The sequence below is a fragment of the Monosiga brevicollis genome, genomic scaffold (assembly GCF_000002865.3).
Source record: "Monosiga brevicollis MX1 MONBRscaffold_18 genomic scaffold, whole genome shotgun sequence".
NCBI classification, from domain to species: domain Eukaryota; class Choanoflagellata; order Craspedida; family Salpingoecidae; genus Monosiga; species Monosiga brevicollis.
Genome location: NW_001865055.1, coordinates 47,517 through 67,910, shown reverse-complemented (window position 1 = coordinate 67,910; position 20,394 = coordinate 47,517). Strand labels below are relative to the sequence as shown.

The 20,394-nt window shown below is 55.2% G+C and overlaps 6 protein-coding genes across 6 annotated transcripts; 3 read left to right on the top strand and 3 right to left on the bottom strand.

Moving 5' to 3' along the window:
* Positions 1-584: 584 nt before the first annotated feature.
* Positions 585-1,976, top strand: MONBRDRAFT_9900 (uncharacterized protein; the record flags this gene model as incomplete). The annotated part of the gene is made up of 1 exon (XM_001747676.1): positions 585-1,976. One exon carries the CDS (start codon positions 585-587, stop codon positions 1,974-1,976), a length of 1,392 nt encoding a protein of 463 aa, XP_001747728.1.
* Positions 1,977-3,045: 1,069 nt separating this feature from the next.
* Positions 3,046-4,434, bottom strand: MONBRDRAFT_37911 (uncharacterized protein; the record flags this gene model as incomplete). Its single annotated transcript, XM_001747593.1, has 1 exon — positions 3,046-4,434. One exon carries the CDS (start codon positions 4,432-4,434, stop codon positions 3,046-3,048), a length of 1,389 nt encoding a protein of 462 aa, XP_001747645.1.
* A 1,058-nt stretch (positions 4,435-5,492) lies between these two features.
* On the top strand, positions 5,493-9,295 carry MONBRDRAFT_9898 (uncharacterized protein; the record flags this gene model as incomplete). The annotated part of the gene is made up of 7 exons (XM_001747675.1): positions 5,493-5,768; positions 5,859-6,080; positions 6,161-6,264; positions 6,360-6,447; positions 7,119-7,266; positions 7,651-7,734; positions 8,913-9,295. The coding sequence occupies 7 exons, from the start codon at positions 5,493-5,495 to the stop codon at positions 9,293-9,295; spliced, it is 1,305 nt and encodes a 434-aa protein (XP_001747727.1).
* Positions 9,296-9,660: 365 nt separating this feature from the next.
* On the bottom strand, positions 9,661-12,888 carry MONBRDRAFT_27185 (uncharacterized protein; the record flags this gene model as incomplete). The annotated part of the gene is made up of 14 exons (XM_001747592.1): positions 9,661-9,705; positions 9,806-10,212; positions 10,327-10,404; positions 10,587-10,631; positions 10,717-10,829; positions 10,940-11,425; positions 11,529-11,611; positions 11,708-11,790; positions 11,881-11,986; positions 12,109-12,200; positions 12,291-12,366; positions 12,503-12,556; positions 12,693-12,722; positions 12,790-12,888. The coding sequence occupies 14 exons, from the start codon at positions 12,886-12,888 to the stop codon at positions 9,661-9,663; spliced, it is 1,797 nt and encodes a 598-aa protein (XP_001747644.1).
* A 757-nt stretch (positions 12,889-13,645) lies between these two features.
* Positions 13,646-16,260, top strand: MONBRDRAFT_9896 (uncharacterized protein; the record flags this gene model as incomplete). The annotated part of the gene is made up of 4 exons (XM_001747674.1): positions 13,646-15,015; positions 15,208-15,266; positions 15,721-15,983; positions 16,111-16,260. 4 exons carry the CDS (start codon positions 13,646-13,648, stop codon positions 16,258-16,260), a joined length of 1,842 nt encoding a protein of 613 aa, XP_001747726.1.
* Positions 16,261-16,449: 189 nt separating this feature from the next.
* MONBRDRAFT_27183 (uncharacterized protein) lies at positions 16,450-20,176 on the bottom strand (the record flags this gene model as incomplete). The annotated part of the gene is made up of 10 exons (XM_001747591.1): positions 16,450-16,568; positions 16,655-16,821; positions 16,920-17,093; positions 17,229-18,385; positions 18,438-18,521; positions 18,603-18,710; positions 18,790-18,864; positions 18,971-19,177; positions 19,287-19,407; positions 19,503-20,176. 10 exons carry the CDS (start codon positions 20,174-20,176, stop codon positions 16,450-16,452), a joined length of 2,886 nt encoding a protein of 961 aa, XP_001747643.1.
* Between the last annotated feature and the right edge of the window lie 218 nt (positions 20,177-20,394).

Genomic DNA, 20,394 nt, shown 5'->3' with positions numbered 1-20,394 from the left:
TGTATTATTATTATGAATTTCATTCGCTTCTTAGGAGTAAGCAACCTTTTCACATCATGAAAATTAAAATTTTACTAATTTTTCACAAGTTTATGTGAGTGATTTATGTGACTATACGATGCCCATGACACTCGAGCCGTGCCGTCCATGGCATCGCCACCAAAGCCACATTCATCGGGGCGTGTCGCTACGACGCACGTCTGGGGAGCGAATGTGTACCCTGTTTTTTTGGGTTTGCACCGACACAACTCATAAAGGGTGTGCTCGCAATTTAAAAAAAAACAATAAATTTATGTTCTCTGATGGTGTGTGTAAAGTCATTTTCAATGGTTTTGGCTTTGTGAACAAGGAAGGCCCTTGCCAAGCAAGCCCCTGAGCTCTTGAACTTGGCTGGCAGGCGGTGGCTCAGCAAGTATTTTCTCGACTGGTCTTATAGATGAGAGGGTGACCCCGGCGTTTGTCTCCTTTTTTTCCGGTTGAAACCTGGAAGGTTCAAGACACTGGTCGTGCCTGGTGATGGTCTTGTCCCATTGGTCGATTGTCTGGCAGGTCGACGGCCTTCTTTCGAGATACGGTTGCTAACAATGATAATGGGTGGGCAACTGGCGCGCGCAGCGGTTGCTTTGCTCGCGCTCGCGACATTGTGCAGCTCGGTCGATCATGTTCAGGCAGGCCCTTCTCGAAGCAAGACCGTGGCGACCGAAGGGGCGGGCCTGGTATCCCCCACACCCTTGAAAAACGCCTTTGGTGGGCAAGGCTTCCCCCCACCGTTTGCCATTCTGCCGTCGGGTGAGGTCACGGATAGCCTGGCCGAGCTGGGTGACGTGGCCGAGGCCATGAAGTTTGACAAAGCTGAGGCAGATCAGCACAACGACTTCTCAGGGTGGCCGGGCCCCTTCTGGCTGGTCAACACGTCCTTGTACGAGGGATGGCTGTCAACGATGCGCTATGTCAAGCACAAGCCCACCAATCGTTGTGCCGTCATCTGGACCGTGGGCATGCTAGTCAGATCCGTTAGGAGAGTACATATCGACTTTGAGCGGTACAGCAAGTATCTAGCTGCCATTATCACTGCCCGCGATGCTTCTGCTCATCGAGCCAGTACGGGCCTCGACCTTGCCAACGTGACGCACGGGCACTGCGATCCGACCCGAGTCAACTACATGCTGGCCATGGACGATATCATGTGGGAGCACCTGACGGTCGAGGGCAAGGCGACGGTGCTGGACCGTTTTGACACGGTGGTCACGTCCACCCCGTTTGATGTTTTGATGGAAACGATTCCCCCGGTTGCTTTTCGCATGCAAAACGACCCCACACTGGCCATCCATCGCCTCTTGGCGTTGATTGGGGCGCCCTACTCACGTGTGATGGCGCTGGACACGGACAACGTGGCGTGCCGTGTTGGGTGGGAGCTGGCGTTTGGGCTGCTGGAGGAGTATGACATTGTCACAGTCCAGGGCCCGGTTCCTTTTGGCGGCAGCTGTCATAAGCATGAGACACCCTACCCGCCTGTTCGACTTGCCAAGAGAGCATTCATCTTGGACTATGAAAATTACGAGGAGGTCAACATTGGGACATGGGCCATCGACTATCACAATCCTCATACACGGCAGCTAATGTTGGCCGTGCTGGACGCATGGGTGAGCCTCAGCTTGATGGTATCTGGACCAAACTACGACCGAGAACGTGATGGCTGCGTGCAAGGCGATCAGCTAGCGTATCGAATTGCCATGTACGCGATGCAGCGGCGACTGGACATTTTCAAGGATGTGTCGTCGATTCATAGCCGGCTGCAATGTCGTACCGGTTCGATTGGGGAGCAGTGCACGCATCTTCATACGCCACGTCGTGTACCAGCCGTGAATATGTCGCTGAGTGTGTGCAGCGCTAAACAGCCCAAAAATGTGCCCTTGTATCACAACGTCCCAGAGGCCGACTCGTACATTCACTTTTCGTACGGTACTCTATGGTAAATTTTAAGGATACTGTTAATTTTTCCATTTGGTGTCAAATCCTCGTCGCGACGTTTTTGAACACCTTTGTTGCTTTCGCGCGCATCCACATGCTATTGAAGCGAGTTCCTTCCTGATGAAGGTCAATGATTGAACATGACGTGCTTTGCGTACCTTGCAATGTCCTGGCAGATTGCTTATGTGTGCCCACTTGTTATCACCGCTGCCTCTTCCTGTTCCAATACCTGTTCTGAGGCACTAGTCGCTGTTTCCCTTTCTTGGGACGGAGCCACTCGGCAGCCATTTTAACCGTACATCTGGTGGTCACTGTGAATGCTGACTGACCGCATCCGTTTTCAATTGACCAGACAATTTCAAGGCTCTTGCTCTGTCCCCACGGACGCTTCTAGTCCTTTTTCAAAAACGTTTCCGATTCCTCCACACTGACGCGCTTCCTTGCAGCTCAACATTGACCTCCACACACCATAAAGCCTGCGACCACTCCCGTCTCGAGTTTCTGGCCGGTGATAATCATTCAAATTCAACGAGCTATTCACCACCCATTTGCAGCCATTTGTTGAACCGTGCTTCATCGATGGGCACGGGTTTACGATGCAATGCTTGCGCCATATTTTGGACCAACTGCCGTCAACGGTCAACAAAAACGAAAAAAACTTTGTGCCAGCCCAGCCGGAGCGAGTGACACTGTGTTCGTGACGCAAGCGTTACGTTCGACCGCCCAGGACACTGTCGCATTGACACCGTGCCAAGCAGACATGATTTTGAGTGACAATGAGACAGGACAGAGACAGAGCCGAAATTCATTGAAGACATTCATCGATCCGTTTCATGTAAAATTTGAATCAAGTGTTTCGATACGCATGAGGCAAAGAAAAAGACGCGGCGCATGGCGCACACAGACAGAATGCAAATGGGTGCATATCACCTGCCGCATCGTAGGCTGCTAGTAGCGTACATACGACGACAATCATACACCGAAAAGAGGAAAGGCTTCAGCGCCATCAAGACAGAGCGACATGCCAAGCTACTAAGCTACTGTAGCGTCATGTTCTTGCTTCCTCCTTAAAATTTACCATAGTGTACCGTACGAAAAGTGAATGTGCGAGTCGGCCTCTGGGACGGTGTGGTGATTGGGCACATTCTTGGGCTGTTTAGCGCTGCACACGCTCAGCGACATATTCACGGCTGGTAGACGATGTGACGTATGAAAATGTGTGCATTGGTATCCAATCATACCGGTACGACATTGCAGACGGCTGTGGGCCGTCGAAATATCCTTGAAAATGTCCAGTCGCCGCTGCATCGCGTACATGGCAATTCGATACGCTAGCTGATCGCCTTGCAGACAGCCATCGCGAACTCGATTGTAGTTTGGTCCAGAGACCATCAAGGTTAGGCTCACCCATGCGTCCAGCGCGGCCAACATAAGCTGCCGTGTATGAGGATTGTGATAGTCGATGGCCCATGTCCCAATGTTGACCTCCTCGTAATGCTCGTAGTCCAGTACGGATTTTCCCTTGTCAAGCCGAATAGGTGGGAAGGGCGTCTCGCGCTTATGACAGCTGCCTCCAAAAGGAATCGGGCCCTTGACCGTGACAATGTCATACTCCTTTAGCAGCCCAAACGCCAGCTCCCACCCAACACGGCACGCCACGTTGTCCGTGTCCAGCGCCATCACACGTGGGTAGGGCGCCCCAATCAACGCCAACAGACGATGGATGCCGAGCGTTGGGTCGTTTTGCATGTGAAGAACAAAGGGGGGGACAGTCTTCATCAAAACATCAAACGGGGTGGACGTGACCACCGTGTCAAAACGGTCCAGCACCGTCGCCTTGCCCTCGGCTGTCAGGTGCTCCCACATGATATCGTCCATGGTCAGCATGTAGTTGACTCGGGTTGGGTCGCAGCGCCCATGCGTCACGTTGGCAAGGTCGAGGCCCGTACTGGCCCGATGTGCAGCAGCATCGCGAGCAGTGATAATGGCAGCTAGATACTTGCTGTACCGCTCAAAGTCGATTTTTGCGCTCTTAACGGATTTGGCCAGCATGCCCACGGTCCAGATGACGGCACAGCGGTTGGTGGGCTTGTGCTTGACATAGCGCATCGTTGACAGCCATCCCTCGTACATGAACGTGTTGACCAGCCAGAAGGGGCCCGGCCACCCTGAGAACCTGTTACGCTGGTTTGCTTCTGTTTCGTCGACCTTCATGGCCTCGGCGACATCGCCCAGCTCGGCTAGGTTCTCCGTGACCTCACCCGACGGCAGAATGGCAAACGGTGGGGGGAAGCCTTGCCCACCAAAGGCGTTTTTCAAGGGTGCGGCGATGGATGTCTGGCCCGCCCCTTCAGTCGCCACGGTCTTGTTTCGAGCAGGGCCTGCCTGAACATGATCGACCGAGCTGCACGATGTCGCGACCGCGAGCAAAGCAACCGCTGCGCGCGCCAGCCGCTCACCCATCCCGGCGAATAGCAACCAAGTTTTCGGACCGAAATGCTTCACGACGAGCCTCCCAGCGCTTTTTGCCATCGGTGCCTGCCATGCCCGTTTTTTTTTGCAAGCAAGCAAGCACGGAGCGAGTAGGACCCTTGCTCCTTCCCAGTTGTAAATTTTACTTTACACGTATTTTTTTATTTTTGAACGTTTTTTGATTTTTTTTTTCTTTCCGGATTTGAGGGAAGCGTGGTGGTCGTTGGACGAGTGTACGATGGCGCGCTCGTTGCAGGAGGTAGGTGTTTGTATTCCTGTTTGCCTGAACAGGTCAAGCCTGAGAGGATGCCCTTGCTGTTCCCAGTGTCTGCGCTTCCGGCTCAACACCCGCGATTTCGTGCCCAATCGCTGCGGCACGCAGGTGTTTGACGCCCTCGACGAGGATGGGGACGGGTTCATAAGCCCGGAAGACCTGACTCCCTTGGTGCAAGACAGTCTATTCACAACCTAGTATGCCGCAAAACTGCCCTTCTCATGCCGGCGGGGGGAGAGGGGGGGTCTCGCCGGGACGGCTTGCCGTCGTCGCCGTCAAAACCTCGGACGTTGCTTGCGTGCATGCATCCAGCTCATCCATCAACTTGTGATGCTTCAGCGCGCACCTAGGGAGCCCACGGGATTCAAGCGGCCGTCGACAACACATTGCGCAGCTCTACTCCGGGGTGCGGCGCCTTCCTGTTCTGTTGGGTTGCGCACCTTTGTCGTACTCCAATTTTTTTCTGCTTGTCAATCATCCTTGCGGCAACATCTTTCCTCGTCATTTAGCCTCTGTTTACTGAGCGATTTCTTCAGCACCTGGGGTTGAGTCCCAAGCAGCGTCTTGACGTTCAAGATTTGGCAGATCTTCTCGAGCAGGTGATTCTTGATGCTTATCTTTCAGGCCGTGGCCGGGAACACTGCACCATTTTCTAGCGGCGAGACAGGCGCCATTTGTCTCATTCTTCCAATCAATTCCTTTGATTATGTGATTCATTTTTTCTTTATTTTTTGGTTTCTGTTTTTTTTGTGGCGCGTACTTTTGCAGGGTCACGATGGAGCACAAGGCATGGTTCCACTTGCTTCCTCTCGCCTGGCACATGCGAGTAAGCCTGACCTTGCCTGCCGTGCTGAAAGCAAGTTTCTTGGGGCGGACCAGCTTCATTATGCCCTCCTTGCCTGTAGTGCTGGCGGCCACCATGGATGTGATGCTGGTCACCGCTGGCGAGAAAGAGCGCATGCAAGACGAATTGAGCAGTTTGAAAAATCGGTTTGAACAAGAAAAGGAGCAGCACAAAACCACCCTTGCACGCAACTCCGCTTTTGCTGAGGTATCTGCAATAGTCTATGACAGATCATGCTCTTCCGCTTTGCGCACACATGCACACCTGTCGGTCATGACCTTTCCTCTTCTCTGATAGGGGGTGCGTACTGAAGCCGACGCCGAGCTCACCGAAGCGCAGCAAGCCACTGTACGTCTCAAGGCTGAGGTTCGGCGGCTGCAAAACCAAGTTAATCAGTCTGAAGCAGAAGTACAGTCCTTGCAACGCCGTCTTTCGCAACGTGGCCGTGACAAGCGCCAAGAGAAGGATCTGCAATCGCAATTGACATCTGCCCAGGCCGAAGTGGCTCGTCTTCAACAAGTGCGTGGTCTTTCTTATCTTATATTCTCACACCAGCTAGTGCGACGGCTGTCCTCTCCTCACCCCCTTGCTGAATGCAGACTATACGCGAGTCAGCAGAAGCTCGCCAAAGTCAGCAAGAGAAGGCGGAGTCTCAGCTGGCTCGCACCCGCGCGCAACTCCGTGCCAAGGACGCTGAGCTGGCGTATGTGTTCCCATTGCTCTCTGACCAAATTCGCAACCACCATTTGCGCCAGATGCTCACGTGACGCGCGCGGCCATCATCGGCCCCCTTACCAGAGCTCTAAGCCTGCGTACCAAGCAACTGTCTGACGAGGCGCTCAATGCCCGGCAACTTGACGCTCACAATCGTGACTTGCGACAACAGGTAATGCCGGCTTGTCGGGTAGGGCGCGTTCAAAAGACTTGACTTATGCGTCTCAATGGTGCTGAGGACAGGTTCGCACGCTTGAGCATCGGCTGGCTGAGCTGCAGACCCGTGGAGGGGGGGCAAGCCGGCCCATCTCTGAAGATTTGCACAAAACTCCCATGCCACACCGTCATGTACGAATGTCAATATCGCATGATTTTCTTCCAGACAAAATCCTCGCCCACACTTGTTGTTTGACATCTCGTGGTCACGTTTCAGATGAGCCTTGCCGATGAGCTGGCACAAGCCGCTGGTGGCGGACCAGTTTTTGAACCAGAATCGTCGACAGTGCCTGGACCTGAGGCAGAGGCTATTATGGAGCGTTTGCAGTACGATCGTTGTTCCATGGCGCCCCGTCGCGTTGGCACCTGTCGATGGATTCAATGTAAATCGGATGTTGCAGAGATCAGCTCAAAGCCATGGATGAGCGCGTACAGCATGCCGAAACACTAAATGCCCAAGTATGAGTGAGCCCTCTTGGCATATCTGCTTTGAGTATGCTCGTTACGTCTAGCTCATTCCTGCACATCATTGTGACAGCTGGAGGCAGCTCTGGCAGACACCCGGCGCCGCTTAAAAGAGGCTGTAGGTCCGCATCCTTGCACTCGCATCAGCTCTCTGTGGCCCAGACCTGGCGAAATTATGTGGACATCGCCGATAGGAGGAACGTGCTGCAACAGCCGAGGCCTCGGTGGCGCGACTTCAACGCGGCTCAAAGAGCGAGCGAGAAGAGGTTTGCTCATGTTCTAGCGGATCGCGAGCAGTTGAAAGTGCAAGGTGGCAATCAACGTCATGGTGGCTTGACCATATTCCGCACTGCGTGATGTCATTAGCTCGACCGAGTCGGTGCGCTACTGGCTTCGCACGAGGCTGAAATTGCGCGCCTTCAAGCGGTTAGCCCGACGGCAAATCTACCATCGTGTAGCGTACTTTGCAATTGGAATCTGCTCCAGGTTAAGCAGGCCATCTTACGATACCACGTCGATTTTTATCTCAGGAGTTGAAGCAGGCGGAATCATCATTTCCACAAGGCTCTGCGGCCTCGCCGCTCCAATCTGAACGGCGCCTGAGTCAGCTGGGCACAAGTACGACCATTTTATCTCCTCGGAATACCGTGCCGAGTTGTAACGTCAGCCCTCATGGTGTGCGACTTCTCGGCAGCACGCAATGCCGATATCGAAGAACGCTTGCGGGAGCGCGGCATTCGCGTGCCCAGCGAAAATGACGATCTTTCCATGACGCCACGTGAGAAGGTTGGGATCTGGGCTCTCCTGAATCACCATGCAGCCTCGGTTTTCGACCTTTGTGTATGATGGCGTGGTTTGCATGATTAGGCCGGGTGGCGCGAGGCGGTTTATGCTTTGCATCGCATGTTGGACAAGCTTGAGCAGGATCTGAACGACGCTCGCCGAGGTGCATTCCGCAAAATTGCCAACAAGATTGAGTGAGGGTACCTGGTAGTTGTTCACCTTGAATAAATCTGGCCGTGGGTTACTGCTGTTAGAGCTGGAGCGCGAGCGAATAAATCGAGCCACTGATCCCAGGCTGTTGGCCCAGCTGGAAACGGAGGCCGCCCGGCGCCGACAGCTAGCAGCAGAGGTATTGGCAGCCTTGGCTGAAATTATTGCAAGTGTTTTTTTTTTCGCGTCCCTTTATCATGAGATCTGCTGTGCGGGTTTCAATTAGAACGAGGAGCTACGCGCCCTTGTACAAGCTAATGCTGCAATGGATGCTGGGCAACTCCAAGCAGGGTTGGCGAACAACTTGCAGGTTGGTTCTGATATTACTGATTCCAATCCCTTGACAGCACTTACCTTATCGCTCATGACTCCTGTGGATGTTAGCGGGAATTGAAACTCAAGGACGAAGCGCTCAAGGAGGTCGAGCTCCTGCTCGCACTCGCACGCGACGAGCTTGCGGCGTCTCGTCGCGACATGGAGATGGCCCAAGGACAGAAACATGTTGCGGTACGCCCCGATGCACTCTGGCATTGAAGAGCGGCACGACGGACGACACTGACGCTGCGGCTGGGTCAATCGACGATGGGATAGATTCACGTGACGCGCGAGACCATTTCTCATTTTTTGGGCGAGCATGGCGTGCGATCAGTTCGCGATGCGTCCGTTGAGCACGAGCTACACCAGTGGTTTGGAGCCGACGTGGGTGCCACAACTTTATTGTCGCTCCTCATGATTCCTGCTGGTCCCTCATTTCATGCTTATGTGGTTATGTGATGGGGAAGCAGGATACGGATCAAATTTTACCATCGGAGCTCTACCCGTGGACTCGCGAGGAAGATGATGCAATCATGCAGCTTGCTCGTAGGTGCCCTTGCCACCCCAAAGGGGGTTGATCGATGGGCTTGTGTGTGGATGCCTTTGGCTGACATATTTCGGGTCATGGACGATTCCTCTTGCGTATAGGTCAATATGACATTACCTGGCTTGACATGGCGGCTGAGCTGCCAGGCCGCACTGACACGGAGATTGAAGCTCGGTACTTGGAGCTGATTGACGTGAACCATCGCGGGACAAGTGACAACCAGCCCCGCTCGGGACCACAGACGAGTGTTTCACGGTTTGCAGCGACGCAAGACCGCCATGGAGCACCACGTTCGGATGGTGTGGGGTCAGCCAACAGTCTTGTGGATCCCATGCTGCCAGATCTCAGTCGGAGCGAAAGACCACCTGCATACGCAACAGACGTCGATGAAAGCTCTCTGGCCGACGCACCGCTGTTTGCCAGCTGGGATGACGATGATCCGTACATGCAGCACGTCGCTGCCCAAGGAGCAATGCGGACATGAGGTGGTACAGGTTTTCATCGAGCTCATTTAATTGCAGTGAACACAAAATTACTCAAAATAACTTCATCTGCAACAAGAAAAAAACCCCTCCTCGTGTGGGTTACATGAAAAAGATTTGCCAGATACTCATGGATAAGGGCGGGTAAAGGCAGGTCAGGGAGTGAAGGGCGCAAGATTCACGAGTGAGTTTGAAAAGGACACGTTCAGCCACAGCCAATTTTGTCTGCCCGTGGCGCCGCAAACACGGAACACGGATGGCACAAAGTGGCGGCGTGCAACACACAGGGCAAATAAAACAAAAAGAATTGTCTGGTCGGATCACATTCACGTTTGGTCGTTTAGGATGGTCAGCGCATCTTGTTTCTCTAGTACATCATCCAATTGTCAGCTCCAGCGTCGCCACTAAAACCCTGGAATACACAAGCAAGGAGCAAAACGAACATGAATTGAATGGCAGAGGCACGGCGGCAAAATGCGTTGGAAGGCGATTTCATCGCAACGTTGACAAACCAATTGCGGTTGTGTGGGGCCACTGGGAGTGGGTGCAGGGGCAGGGGCGCTGAAGCCAGCAGGTGCAATTCCGAAAACGTGGTTCAGGTTGAGGTTGCCAGGCTTGGGCATGTTACCACCAAAGAGCGCGCTCGGGTGGGTAGACTGCGAAGCTCGCATGCTCTTTCGCACGGCAGCAGATTTAGCTTTGAGCGTCCCATGAGCCCACTCGTGCATCAGCTCGGCGGCAAGGACCAAGAACTCTGTTTCGCGCATGATCGAAGGTGACTGTAGCTCGTGATTCTCAATCAGCTCGCTCAGATGGGCTTCAACTGCCGAGTTGGCAGCGGCCTCGCCAATTTTTCGGACGAGGAGAGTGGAGAGGCACAAACGTGCGTCCCCGGTGCCAATCGTGGCTTCATGACCATCTAAAAGTAAATGGGAACAGGCGAACATGAAAGCGCACGAGTTCCGAAAAACAAAAATCAATGAAGGGACAAAAAAAAGAAAAAAAGAAAAGAAAAGCCTGTGATGCCACCAACCCGAAACTGAAGGTAGGATGTAAGAGCCGGCTTCGGTAAATAGACGCATGGCGTGGCGCACATCCTTGACTTGAAGGCCTAGACAATGGGCTTGGCTGAGAAAAACCAAAAAAACAAACAAAAAAAAAACCCCCTCCAAAAAAAAAAAAAAAAAACAGGAAACAAGAAACCAGGAACCAGAAACCAGAAACCAGAACCGGAAACCAGAAAACAAGCAAAATGCATTTCAGTCAGGATGGTGAGGAGCGCCAAGGCTGTACCTTTGAGATTGATATCTGGGATGCGCTTGAGAAGATTGAAGGGAACTGATACACCGGGAGAGCACGGGTGAGCGAGACAACTTCAGGATTGGGCATCAAGGGCGCATTGAAAACGGAGATATCATCACACCTGTACCCATATTTTGGACTTTGTTGAGGAGAAGGGCTCGCTTTTTACGATTAATAAAAAGATGCTTAAAGTCGGAAGAGCAGTACTGTTGCGCAAGTAGGACAACTCCTTGCCTAAAGACGTGAACAAGGGATCGGGATAAGCTTGGAAGAAATTGACAAAAAAAGGAAGGAAAGAGGCGGTCAGGGAATTGCATGGAAGTGGCGGCCGTGTGGCAGCGTACTTGACGGGCGACCCGCATAGCCAGCATGAAGGTTGTTCCGGGGGAAGCTGCGTGCTGTTGCGCTTGCGACGAAATCTGGGGGCCCGCGGAGAGAGAGAGAGAGAGAGAGAGAGAGAGAGGGAGAGAGAGAGAGAGAGAGAGAGAGAGAGAGAGAGAGAGAGAGACGGGACAAAGCAAAAAAGAGAAAGGCGTACGAAGCCAGTGTGAGGGGTAGAGGCGTGGTTGCACCGTGTGCGTGTGCAGGGTTGGGGGCCGTACAAGGAAGAATGTCCTTGTGCCGCGTCCTCCGAGCCGGGCTCGCGGGAACGTCGGTGGTGAGTCGAGGATGGAGGGGTGGATGGGGTATCCGGGCTGTCTTCGGTGGTGTCCATGGCCAGAGGCATAGGTGGGGTCGAAGCACTGTCACCCAAAGCAGCAAGCTGCTTGGCGAGCATGCGCTGCTTGATGCGCTCGCGCAACCGGCGCTTTTCCTCTTTGCGCATGTCTCTATCAAGACGGGACGAGAAATCATCATACGGGTGACGTAAAATGGCTGCAAAAAAGAAGGTATGACGGGGACCGTTGCAGAGCGACCATGCAAGATGCGTACTTTTCGTCTTGCATGGCTTGTTGCTGTGCGCGCAAATCTGTTTTTATCTGAGCACGCAAGGCCTCTACCTGTGCCGAGTTGGCCTGTCATGGGAGTAAAATGCAATATTGAGGGAGCAAAGATAAGAAGTTAATTTCCTGGAGGGCATGGGGCGGGGCGAGGGGCAATGCAGGGCGGACCTTTTGCGAGTTGCGTGCGAAGATCGACTCGGAATCGAGCGCATCGTCAGGCACTTGGTGGTAGGCTGGGCCCATGGCGGCAGCTGCACGACAAGAGTCGGGAGTGTGGAGCATCCTGTAAGAAGTCTGGTTGCCCCGGAGGTTGAGAGGCACAGGTCACAGTACACACGTACCAAGAGCGGTGGTGGTGGTAGCTACAGCTTTGGTGGTGGTGGTGGTGGTGGTAAAAGTGCCGATGTTGGCGTCAGATTGTGAACTCAGGTGAGATTCGTTGATGTTCTAGACAAAGAAGACAACGGCAGGGGATGAGGAGAAAGCGGGGTCGTACTGGCGGGTTTGCCACGGCATGCGTGCGGATGTGTCAAGCAGGTGGAGTAGCGCAGCCGCGGAGGCTAAGATACCAAGTCGTATTGAATGGGAAGCTTGGTGCCGTTGATGGCCACCACGAGGTGGTGTGGGCCAACCAGGCGGGGGAGAAAGGCGACGCGCGCGGCTGAGCAGACGAGGACAAGAGTGAAATTGACAACGGATTCGAGCGCGGCTGGTGGTCAAGGAGCAGACTGTCTGGGCTGGACGGACTGACCGTCGGCATCACGGGCATTGTGTTTGGGGTCAAGTCGAATCTTGACCTTTGCTCGTTGACCATCAGGTTCGCGGACCTAAATCCCAGTCATGGGCAGTTGATGTCATAAGGGGCTTGTTTCGTGGAGAGATAAGCAAGCGGAGAAGGACAAGCGGAGAAGAAGAAGCAGGCGGCGGAGAAGCAGGCGACGGAGAAGCAGGCGGAGAAGAAACCTTGGCGCGCAGCTTTTCGGCATCGGCTGCACGGTACTGTCGCGGAATGTATATCTAGCGTTTGGTAAGGGGTTGATGCGCCGCAGGAGGCAGACATCCGCAGGCATGCCCATTTGTTTGTGAGCTTGACGGCTCAAAGGGGGTCAATGTGAGCGGAAAAGGAGATGCGAGCGGCCACGAAAGGACGTACCAGCTGCACAAACCCCGTCATGTCTTGGGCCTTGGGGTTGCGGACAAGCAGCGCACACTCGACAGAAACAGGTCTTCTGCACCGGGAGAACACATACCAGCACGAGCGCATAAGCAAGTGTGGTGACGGTGCGATACGGCAGCGACAGCGCCCTGAGGACGCGCGCGACCGACCCGCGACGGCGCGCTCCTGTCATTACCTGCAATCGTGTTGTCAGGGGTCCCGCGTGACGCTCTCCGCCAGCGCTTGTGACCGACAACGAGATATGCCCAAGTAGAGGGCACCATACGTGGACTGGAGCCCAAGAAGTGGGAAGGGATGGGGAGAAGGAGAGGAGGAAGGAGAGGAAGAGGGAGCTGGAGGAAGGAGCTAAAGAGGGGAGGAGGGGGGGCGCTGCCGTTTTGAAATCGTGAGAGAGGGGGCGGCGGGATTGGAAGTAGGGTTGGGCAGGATCAAGGCAAATGGGCGGATTTGCGTGGGGGACGGGTCTCTGGTGTTGGCAGGGGGTTGGGGGTAGATCTCTGGATTTGGCTTTGGAGGGAGCTGAGAGGTGAATGATGAAATGGAAGGATCTCTGATGAAAGCAAGGGATGGGGGATTCTCCCTAGCTGGGTAGCGTGGAAGAGAGAGAGAGAAGAGAGATTGGTCGGTTTGAGAAAGAGAGAGAGAGTAAAAAGTATAAATTGTAAAACTACCACTAGTAATATAAGCGGTTACCTTCCATTTCTTAATTTTTTTTTTTTAAAAATGCAAATCTCAAGATTCATTTTTTAAAACTTTTTTTTTTTCATTTTTCCCTTTAAATTGAAACGAAACGAACGGCAGCGCGCTCGTCGTGGCTGCTCTGCCTTGGGTGTCGGCCACCTGCCGCCTGTGGAGAGGCCAACTGGTACGTCTGGTCCTGGTGGGTGGTACTTTGTTCGTCGTTTACCGGACGGGTATGGGATGGGGTGATGGCGGTGGCGTTCACAGACAGGCGTGTGCTCATGTGCCCGTCCGTACCTTGTGTGATGCTTAGAGGAGCACTTGTCGTGCGTGCGGCCTCTGTGCTGACGGTCGATCCATCGCGGCTTCGCGCTTGGTCGAGCTTTGGCTCGAGCCTCAAGTGTAAAGAGAAAGGTCTGGCGGGGCTGTGCCCCTTTGTTGGCAAACTGCACAGCATGGATGTGGGCAGGGTACAGCCTCTGTCCTCTGTGGCGCGCCCGAAGCGGCCCTACATTGTATTTACTGACGACGAAGACCAGGACAGTGAAGCGGCCCCAAGCCAACCGCTCTCCGGCACGCCCCAGAGTGCTGACAATGGCTCTGGTCAAGCGCGCAGCGACGATGCTGGCGATGAGGCCGCAGCTGTGGGCACCACGCATGACGATGGCGACGATCTAGACGACAATGACGATGATGATGTGGACGACGAAGGTGATCAGGATGACGAGGATGACGCAGACGAGACACAAACCAACGATGCCAATGACGACGACGACGATGACGGCGATGGCGACGGGAATTCCGGTGACAATGACGACGACGACGAGGGAGGAGACAACGACGAAGGCGGTGTGGAGGAGGACGAGGAGAGTGCCATCGAGCCGCTTGGCGTCACTGATGACGACTCTCAAATGGACTCGGACAACAATGCCGGCCACCATCTGCTCTTTCACAACAATCACAGCTCCCGTCGCATTATGGGCGACAACTACAGCCCCTTTGCGTCCGACAACGATGACCAAGAAGATGCCGTCCAAATGCTGCCGACTGACCCCACAACGGAGAGTAGCCGCGGTCGTGGAGCTCGTGGCCGGGGGGCGCGCGGTCGTGCTGGACGCAGCCGTGGTGGTCGCGGCCGCGGTGGTCGCTCAGCCATCGATCGTCTGAAAGCCCAGCTCGCCACCACGCTTCGCGATCCGACGGCCGCGGCCGGCGAAGGCCGTCGTCAGCCCCATCACAATTCATCTTGGGATGCGTCCGCCCGGGTCTCTGGACAAACCCCGGCTAGCGTTGCTTCCCAAGCCGCCTCACACACTCACCCACTCCAGCGCCCGCTTGATCCGCACGCCGTTCTCCTGCGCGATGACAAGGATCCCTATGCGCCTGTGCGTGCCACCTTGGAGTTTTATCACCCGGATGACCGGAGTCCCGCCGCCAAACGCGCCTACATGGCTTCCCTCCACCTTGTGCCTCGTCGCTTGGCAGAAGGTCCGTCCCAAGACCCTTGGTTTGATCGCGTGCTTCTATCTTTTGCTTACAGACACGCCCTCGCTCCACAACGGCCCCTACAGGTATTTATCTGCATCAAGAGATTATGCGTGGTGCCGCCAAGACAAAGGTAAGCCCACGTGCCTGCTTGCTTGCCTGTGTCATTTCTCGTGCCTCTCACTCGCCACGACGCCTGGGGCTCGTAGAATCCAACCCGTCGCAAGCGTACGCCCGCCCTCCTCATCATGCTTCCGCTCAAAGTGGTCGGCAGTGCATCTGATTGCCCGACTCAACTCCTTCCCTTTTGCCTTCCCTGCTGTAGGCCGTCGCGCTGGTCCATTGAAACCTGTCGCAGCGAACAACGCGTCAGACACTGTCGAGGTAAAAACAGTCACAGCGTACGGCAGTATGCTTGTCGCCACATCCTTGACGGGGTCTGCGTGATGTCTGCGCGTTAGATGGCCCATGACGAAGCCTGCAGCGTTTGCCACGGTTATGGTGAACTGTTGATGTGTGATGCCTGCCCTCGTGTTTACCACCTCATGTGCACAACAGTACGTTCCTTGACCGTTGATTTCCAAGCCTCGACGGTTCCGACAAACTCTCACCCCGCTGAACGCATCGTGCCGCAACGCAGCCCCCGCTGGATCGTGTACCAGATGGTTATTGGGCCTGTGCCCATTGCTCCAATCTCGTATGTGCTCCATCTGCCGGGCCCAACTCTCCCCCTCAGCCTCATTTTCTCTCCATTGGTGCACGTTTCGTGCCGAGCTTCTGTCACACGCTGAAGCATCCTGTGCGCGCATCCTGTGTATTCTGTTATTCCCATTCCTAGGACGTACTCAAGGGGGACACGCTGCCTCGTCTCGCGCTCAGCGACACCGGCTGATGGAAGTTGTTTTGGATCAGCATCACCACGGCAAGTCTGACCGAGCCCTCATTTCCGCACGTGCCGCATACTCCGGCTCGTCTCACGACGACATTTATTCTGCAGATGAACTGAAGCGCGCCAATCGCATGCTCGCGGAAACCGCCCCCAAACGCAAGGAGATTGAGGAGAAGCGGCAACAACTCGTGGAAATTACCGCCGATATTGAGGTCTGTATGAATCTCCTCCAAACCTGCAACCCGTCCCTTCACGCTTAAAGCCGTCAACACGGCATCTTGCACTCCACCCCTGCTCTCATACGTCTCATTTCTGCCCGTGTGACCTGACCTGTTACAGCAACTTGGTCAGCAGATCAACCATTTATCAGAACAGCGAGCGCTCAAAATGAACTTGCGCCTAACCATGCTTAAGCAACTGAGTGAACTAGAACAGCCAGTGCTGGCGTCCGCCCAACCAGCAGCCTCGACCATCCAGTCCGAGGCGTAGAAAGCACCGTCTCCCCACCTTTTCTTCTTGAGCAAAAAACAAAATCATCAATTCAAAGTTGTTAAATACTTTTTTTATTCCTTGTTTCCGTAATCAGACCAGCCAGCGTGCCACGGCTTGCGGGGTTGTGTGGCCATCATAAATAGCGCTGGTTCGCCCTTGCTTCTGAACGGGACAAGCGGAAAGGGGTTACCAGAGGCCGCCCGAGGAAGGATCAGACGGCACAAGGCTTGGGTCATCTGGTACAGCCGATAGATCGGCCGATGCTATGTGCTCATCCACTGACTCCAAATCAAAGTCCGAGCCGCCTAGCATCACGATCATCGAAATTCTTTGTCAGCACGGCAAAAGCGTGGAAATCGGGCTGGGATCATGGATAGTTGACGGGACGTACCAATGCGTGACGAGACAGCAGCTACAGCTGGCGAGCCACGCGGTGTGATCGTTTGTGCATCGGACAGCTGGAAGGAAGCCGCAGCAAAGCTATCGTGCGAAGGTACGGGCGACGCCGTCCGGGACTGCTGGGCAGCTGCTGGTGCGGCAGCTTCGTCCTTATTGGCCCTAGCATCGTCCAAACCCGTCCAAGTAAGAAGCTAAAAACGATACAGCTTTTCAACCTCCTGTTCCTATCAACTCCCCATTTGCGAAGCAGCAGTTACCGATTGCGCGCCACAATGGCCATGTAGGCTGCCAACGGATCGTCTTGTGCGACCCCAGGCAAGGCGTTCCCGGATTGTGTTTCAGACTTTGGTGCCGCCGGAGAACTGTGACGAGAGGCCGACGCGCGCTCCAACAGGGAAGCGTGGCTCACGATACTACTCGCAACCACCGACCTAAATAATGATCCAGTCGTGAATGAACGTGCCCCATAAGAATATGAAAAACCAAAAAAAAAACCAAAAAAAAAAAAAAAAAAACGCCCTAGAGGATCATGGGCATGGAGCAGCCCAAGTGGGGTCGGCGCTTACGTGTCGGGTGACTGCGAGCCCGGCGAAGCTGCCGCCACAGTGAACGCGGGCATAGCTTGCGGCGGCGATGTTGCTTGAGGTGCCGCAGAAAAGCCGAGCTCCTGTTGCAGCGAGCTCAGCAGACTCGTGGCCCGGGGGCCGGGCGTAGGAGTGCTGGTGGTGACAGAAGACACGGGCTGGAGGCGTGATTGTATCGGTGAATTGTCAACCGCAGGCATCGAGGTTGTGGCAGCCGGAGGAGCAGAGGTGGGCGGCGGCACGGTTTCCTCAGCAAAACATGGTGAGACTGGAGGCGGGTGGGGAGGCGTGGCCGGACGGACGGTTGCGACTGGAGCTGGAGGTGATTGCGCCTGAGGGGAACTGTGAGCGCTTGGGCGTGGAGAGGACCCGGGACGTGGCGGCCGGGTCTCTTGCTGAAAGGCAGGGGAGAAGGCCAGAACATGCGGTGGCGTGACTGGGCGCACGGTGGCACTTGCAGGTCTGCTGATCTCCGAGGGGCCCACTTGCCGCGATCGGTGCGCTGAAAAGGCCGCATCGGGCCCTGACTCCGCTTGAGCTTGAGGCATGTCGGTGACACGGGCGCCTTTGTCAGGTTCTGGTTCGTGAGGTGCAGGGGAAGTCACAGCGAAGGAGCCAATGGGGCCGTGGGGCTTGACTCCGTGTTGTGGTGACGGAGCAGCAGGCAAATTTGGAGGTGCACGAGCTTCAGAGGATCCTGCCCCCTGAGTGGCTGCTGATGATGGATACAGATCCTGAAGCACTGCGGCACGGGGGCCTAGACGAAGCTGGGTAGCGTGCGGGACCTCGGCTGCGGCACTCACAGGACGGCGCCCTTCGCGCAAAAACGAGGCCATGCGATGCTCGAGCTCCTTATCGTCAGCTTCAAGCTGCTCGATTTGGCGCTGAGCAAAAAGGAGGGCGGACTGGTGTTGCGATGGTGGGGGATGGGAAGCCTGACTCGAGGGCTGGGTCGGCCTCCAATCGTGATGGGCACGGTTCTCTTGAAGTGCAGGTTGGGGGATAGTGGGGAAGGAGGATGGATCGGCGCCCGCAAGAACCAACTGCTTTCGCAGGGCCAAATTGGCCTCACGAGCCCCTCGCACCTCGTCTCTTCGGGCATCCAATTGTTCCTTGGAACGGGAGCGCGACAGTTTCAGCTGTGAGCACGGCATGGGCGTGGCTCCAAAGGAAGGTCGCAACGGCTGCTACCTGCAGGCGATGGATGTGAGCTTGCAGTTGTTGTTGTTGCTGCGCTTGCTGCGCCATGGCCAGCTCCCAACGCTCCTCATGGTCCTGAACAACGTGTCAAACGAGAAAGTGAGACGGGCCTGAGGAGCAAGCGAAGGAAGCGCTCAGAAGGAAAGGAAGAAATACCTGAACGACGGCGCGAGTGTGATCATCGGCAGCGCGGAGACGGTGTTCCATGAGGTCGTGGCGCTCCGCAGCCAAATCAAGAGCTTTGGTCAGGGCATGGATGCGGCGCTGCAAGAGAGGGCAAATCGTCAGCATAAATGAAAAACGCACGCGTGATTGCAGGCAGGTAAGCCAGCGGGCGCCCCACCTCCTGCTCTTGTGTTTGATATCGAATGTTGGCATAGTCACTCTGGTGTTCTAAGCGGGTTTGCAGAGAGGCCACCTAGGCATGTTCAAAAAAGAATGGGACGTCAGTGCTCAGGATGCTAGGGGGGTAGATCTCAAGGTATCTCAACGTGAAAGTGAACAGAAACATATATGGGGCTCACCTGCCCTTCCAGTTGACCACGCGTGGCGGTGGCAAATTGCAGTTGAGCCGCCAGTTGCTGAGTTTGTGCTCGCGCCGCGTGGAGCTGTTCTTCCAGGGCAGAGGTGCCTTGCTGTTGCAGCGTCAGCGTATTGAGATGCTGGCGCAGCTCGGTTTCCAACGCATCCAGTTCCCGACGCTTGGCGGCCAATTGCTCGTTTGCGTCAGTCTGCAAGGGAGCAAGGAAGTCGGGGGCCAATCAGCGGTGAGCTTGTGTTTTTGAAAAAAGAAAAGAATTAAAATACAATAAAAAAAGAGAGAAGCTGGCTGAGGCAGACCTTGAGCTGGGCCGCCAGGCGGCGGCGCTCGTCATCTGCGCGCTCCTCCCGCTGCTGAAGCGCTTGAGCGCGTGCCTCGTAAGCGGTCTGCAGTTGAGTGCGCGTGTCTTCAAGTTCCCGGCTGTGTAACAAGCGGGTATCCACACAGGCAAAGGGTGGGATAAGAAAAGTGGTATGGCGGGGAGGCGGAGCAGCGGGGCTAGCTGGCAAACGTACGCCAAGCGCTCGCGCTCCTGGAGTCGCATCTGGAGGAGTTCAGTCTGTCGAAAGCGTTCTTGCTCAGTGGCCAGACGCGCTTGTGCGCGGGCTTCGGCCTGACGGTGCACTTCAGCAAGAGCTCGTTCCCAGTCCTTGGGCGTCTCGTGATTGTGTGACGGAACTTGTTCCGTCGTCAGGAATTGAAGCCCAGCAAGTACAAGGGCAGCCAAAAGACTGGGCGGGGGCTGGGCATCGTGAATAGAAGGAGCTGAGGACGAATCCGGCGTTGCTTCCTCGGATGATTTTTGAGTCAACTCTCGAATTTGAGCCTCGGTGAGCCTGAGGCGATCGAGAGCCAGATGCATGGATTCACAGGGCAAGTTCATGGCCTGAAGGAGGGCGCGCAGGGAAAGATGCTGCACCTCATCTGGGCGTAGACGGCCATCTGCCAAGTGACAGTGAAGCATCACATCGTCATGACGCACAGTAAAGTGCTGGGCAATCAAAGCCTCGAGGGCGTGCCAAAAGCCCGGCTTGCGTCGGGCGCCAGCTGCACCGGGCACCGGCGCGCCCCCGGCATGAAAGTCGGCCAAAAGAGCCGCCTGCAAGCTACTGCGTAACGAGTTCAAATGCCCATGGCGGCGCAGCCGCTCCCGAAGCTCCTGCCTAAATCGCCCGGCCGTCACCGCCATCCCACCGCCTTCTGCCAGCTCTGCCGCCTCACGTTGCTCTCTCTGGTGACCCAGCGCGCGTCGCGATCCGAGAGAGAAGAAAAATGAAAAAAAATAACCGTCGTCAAATTGTCTGACATTACAGGATATAGCAGTATACGAAGACAGTGAACGTGTCTTTTGAATGATATCGTCATGTCAGACGTTTGGCGCATATGACGTGTCAGTCAATTCGATGG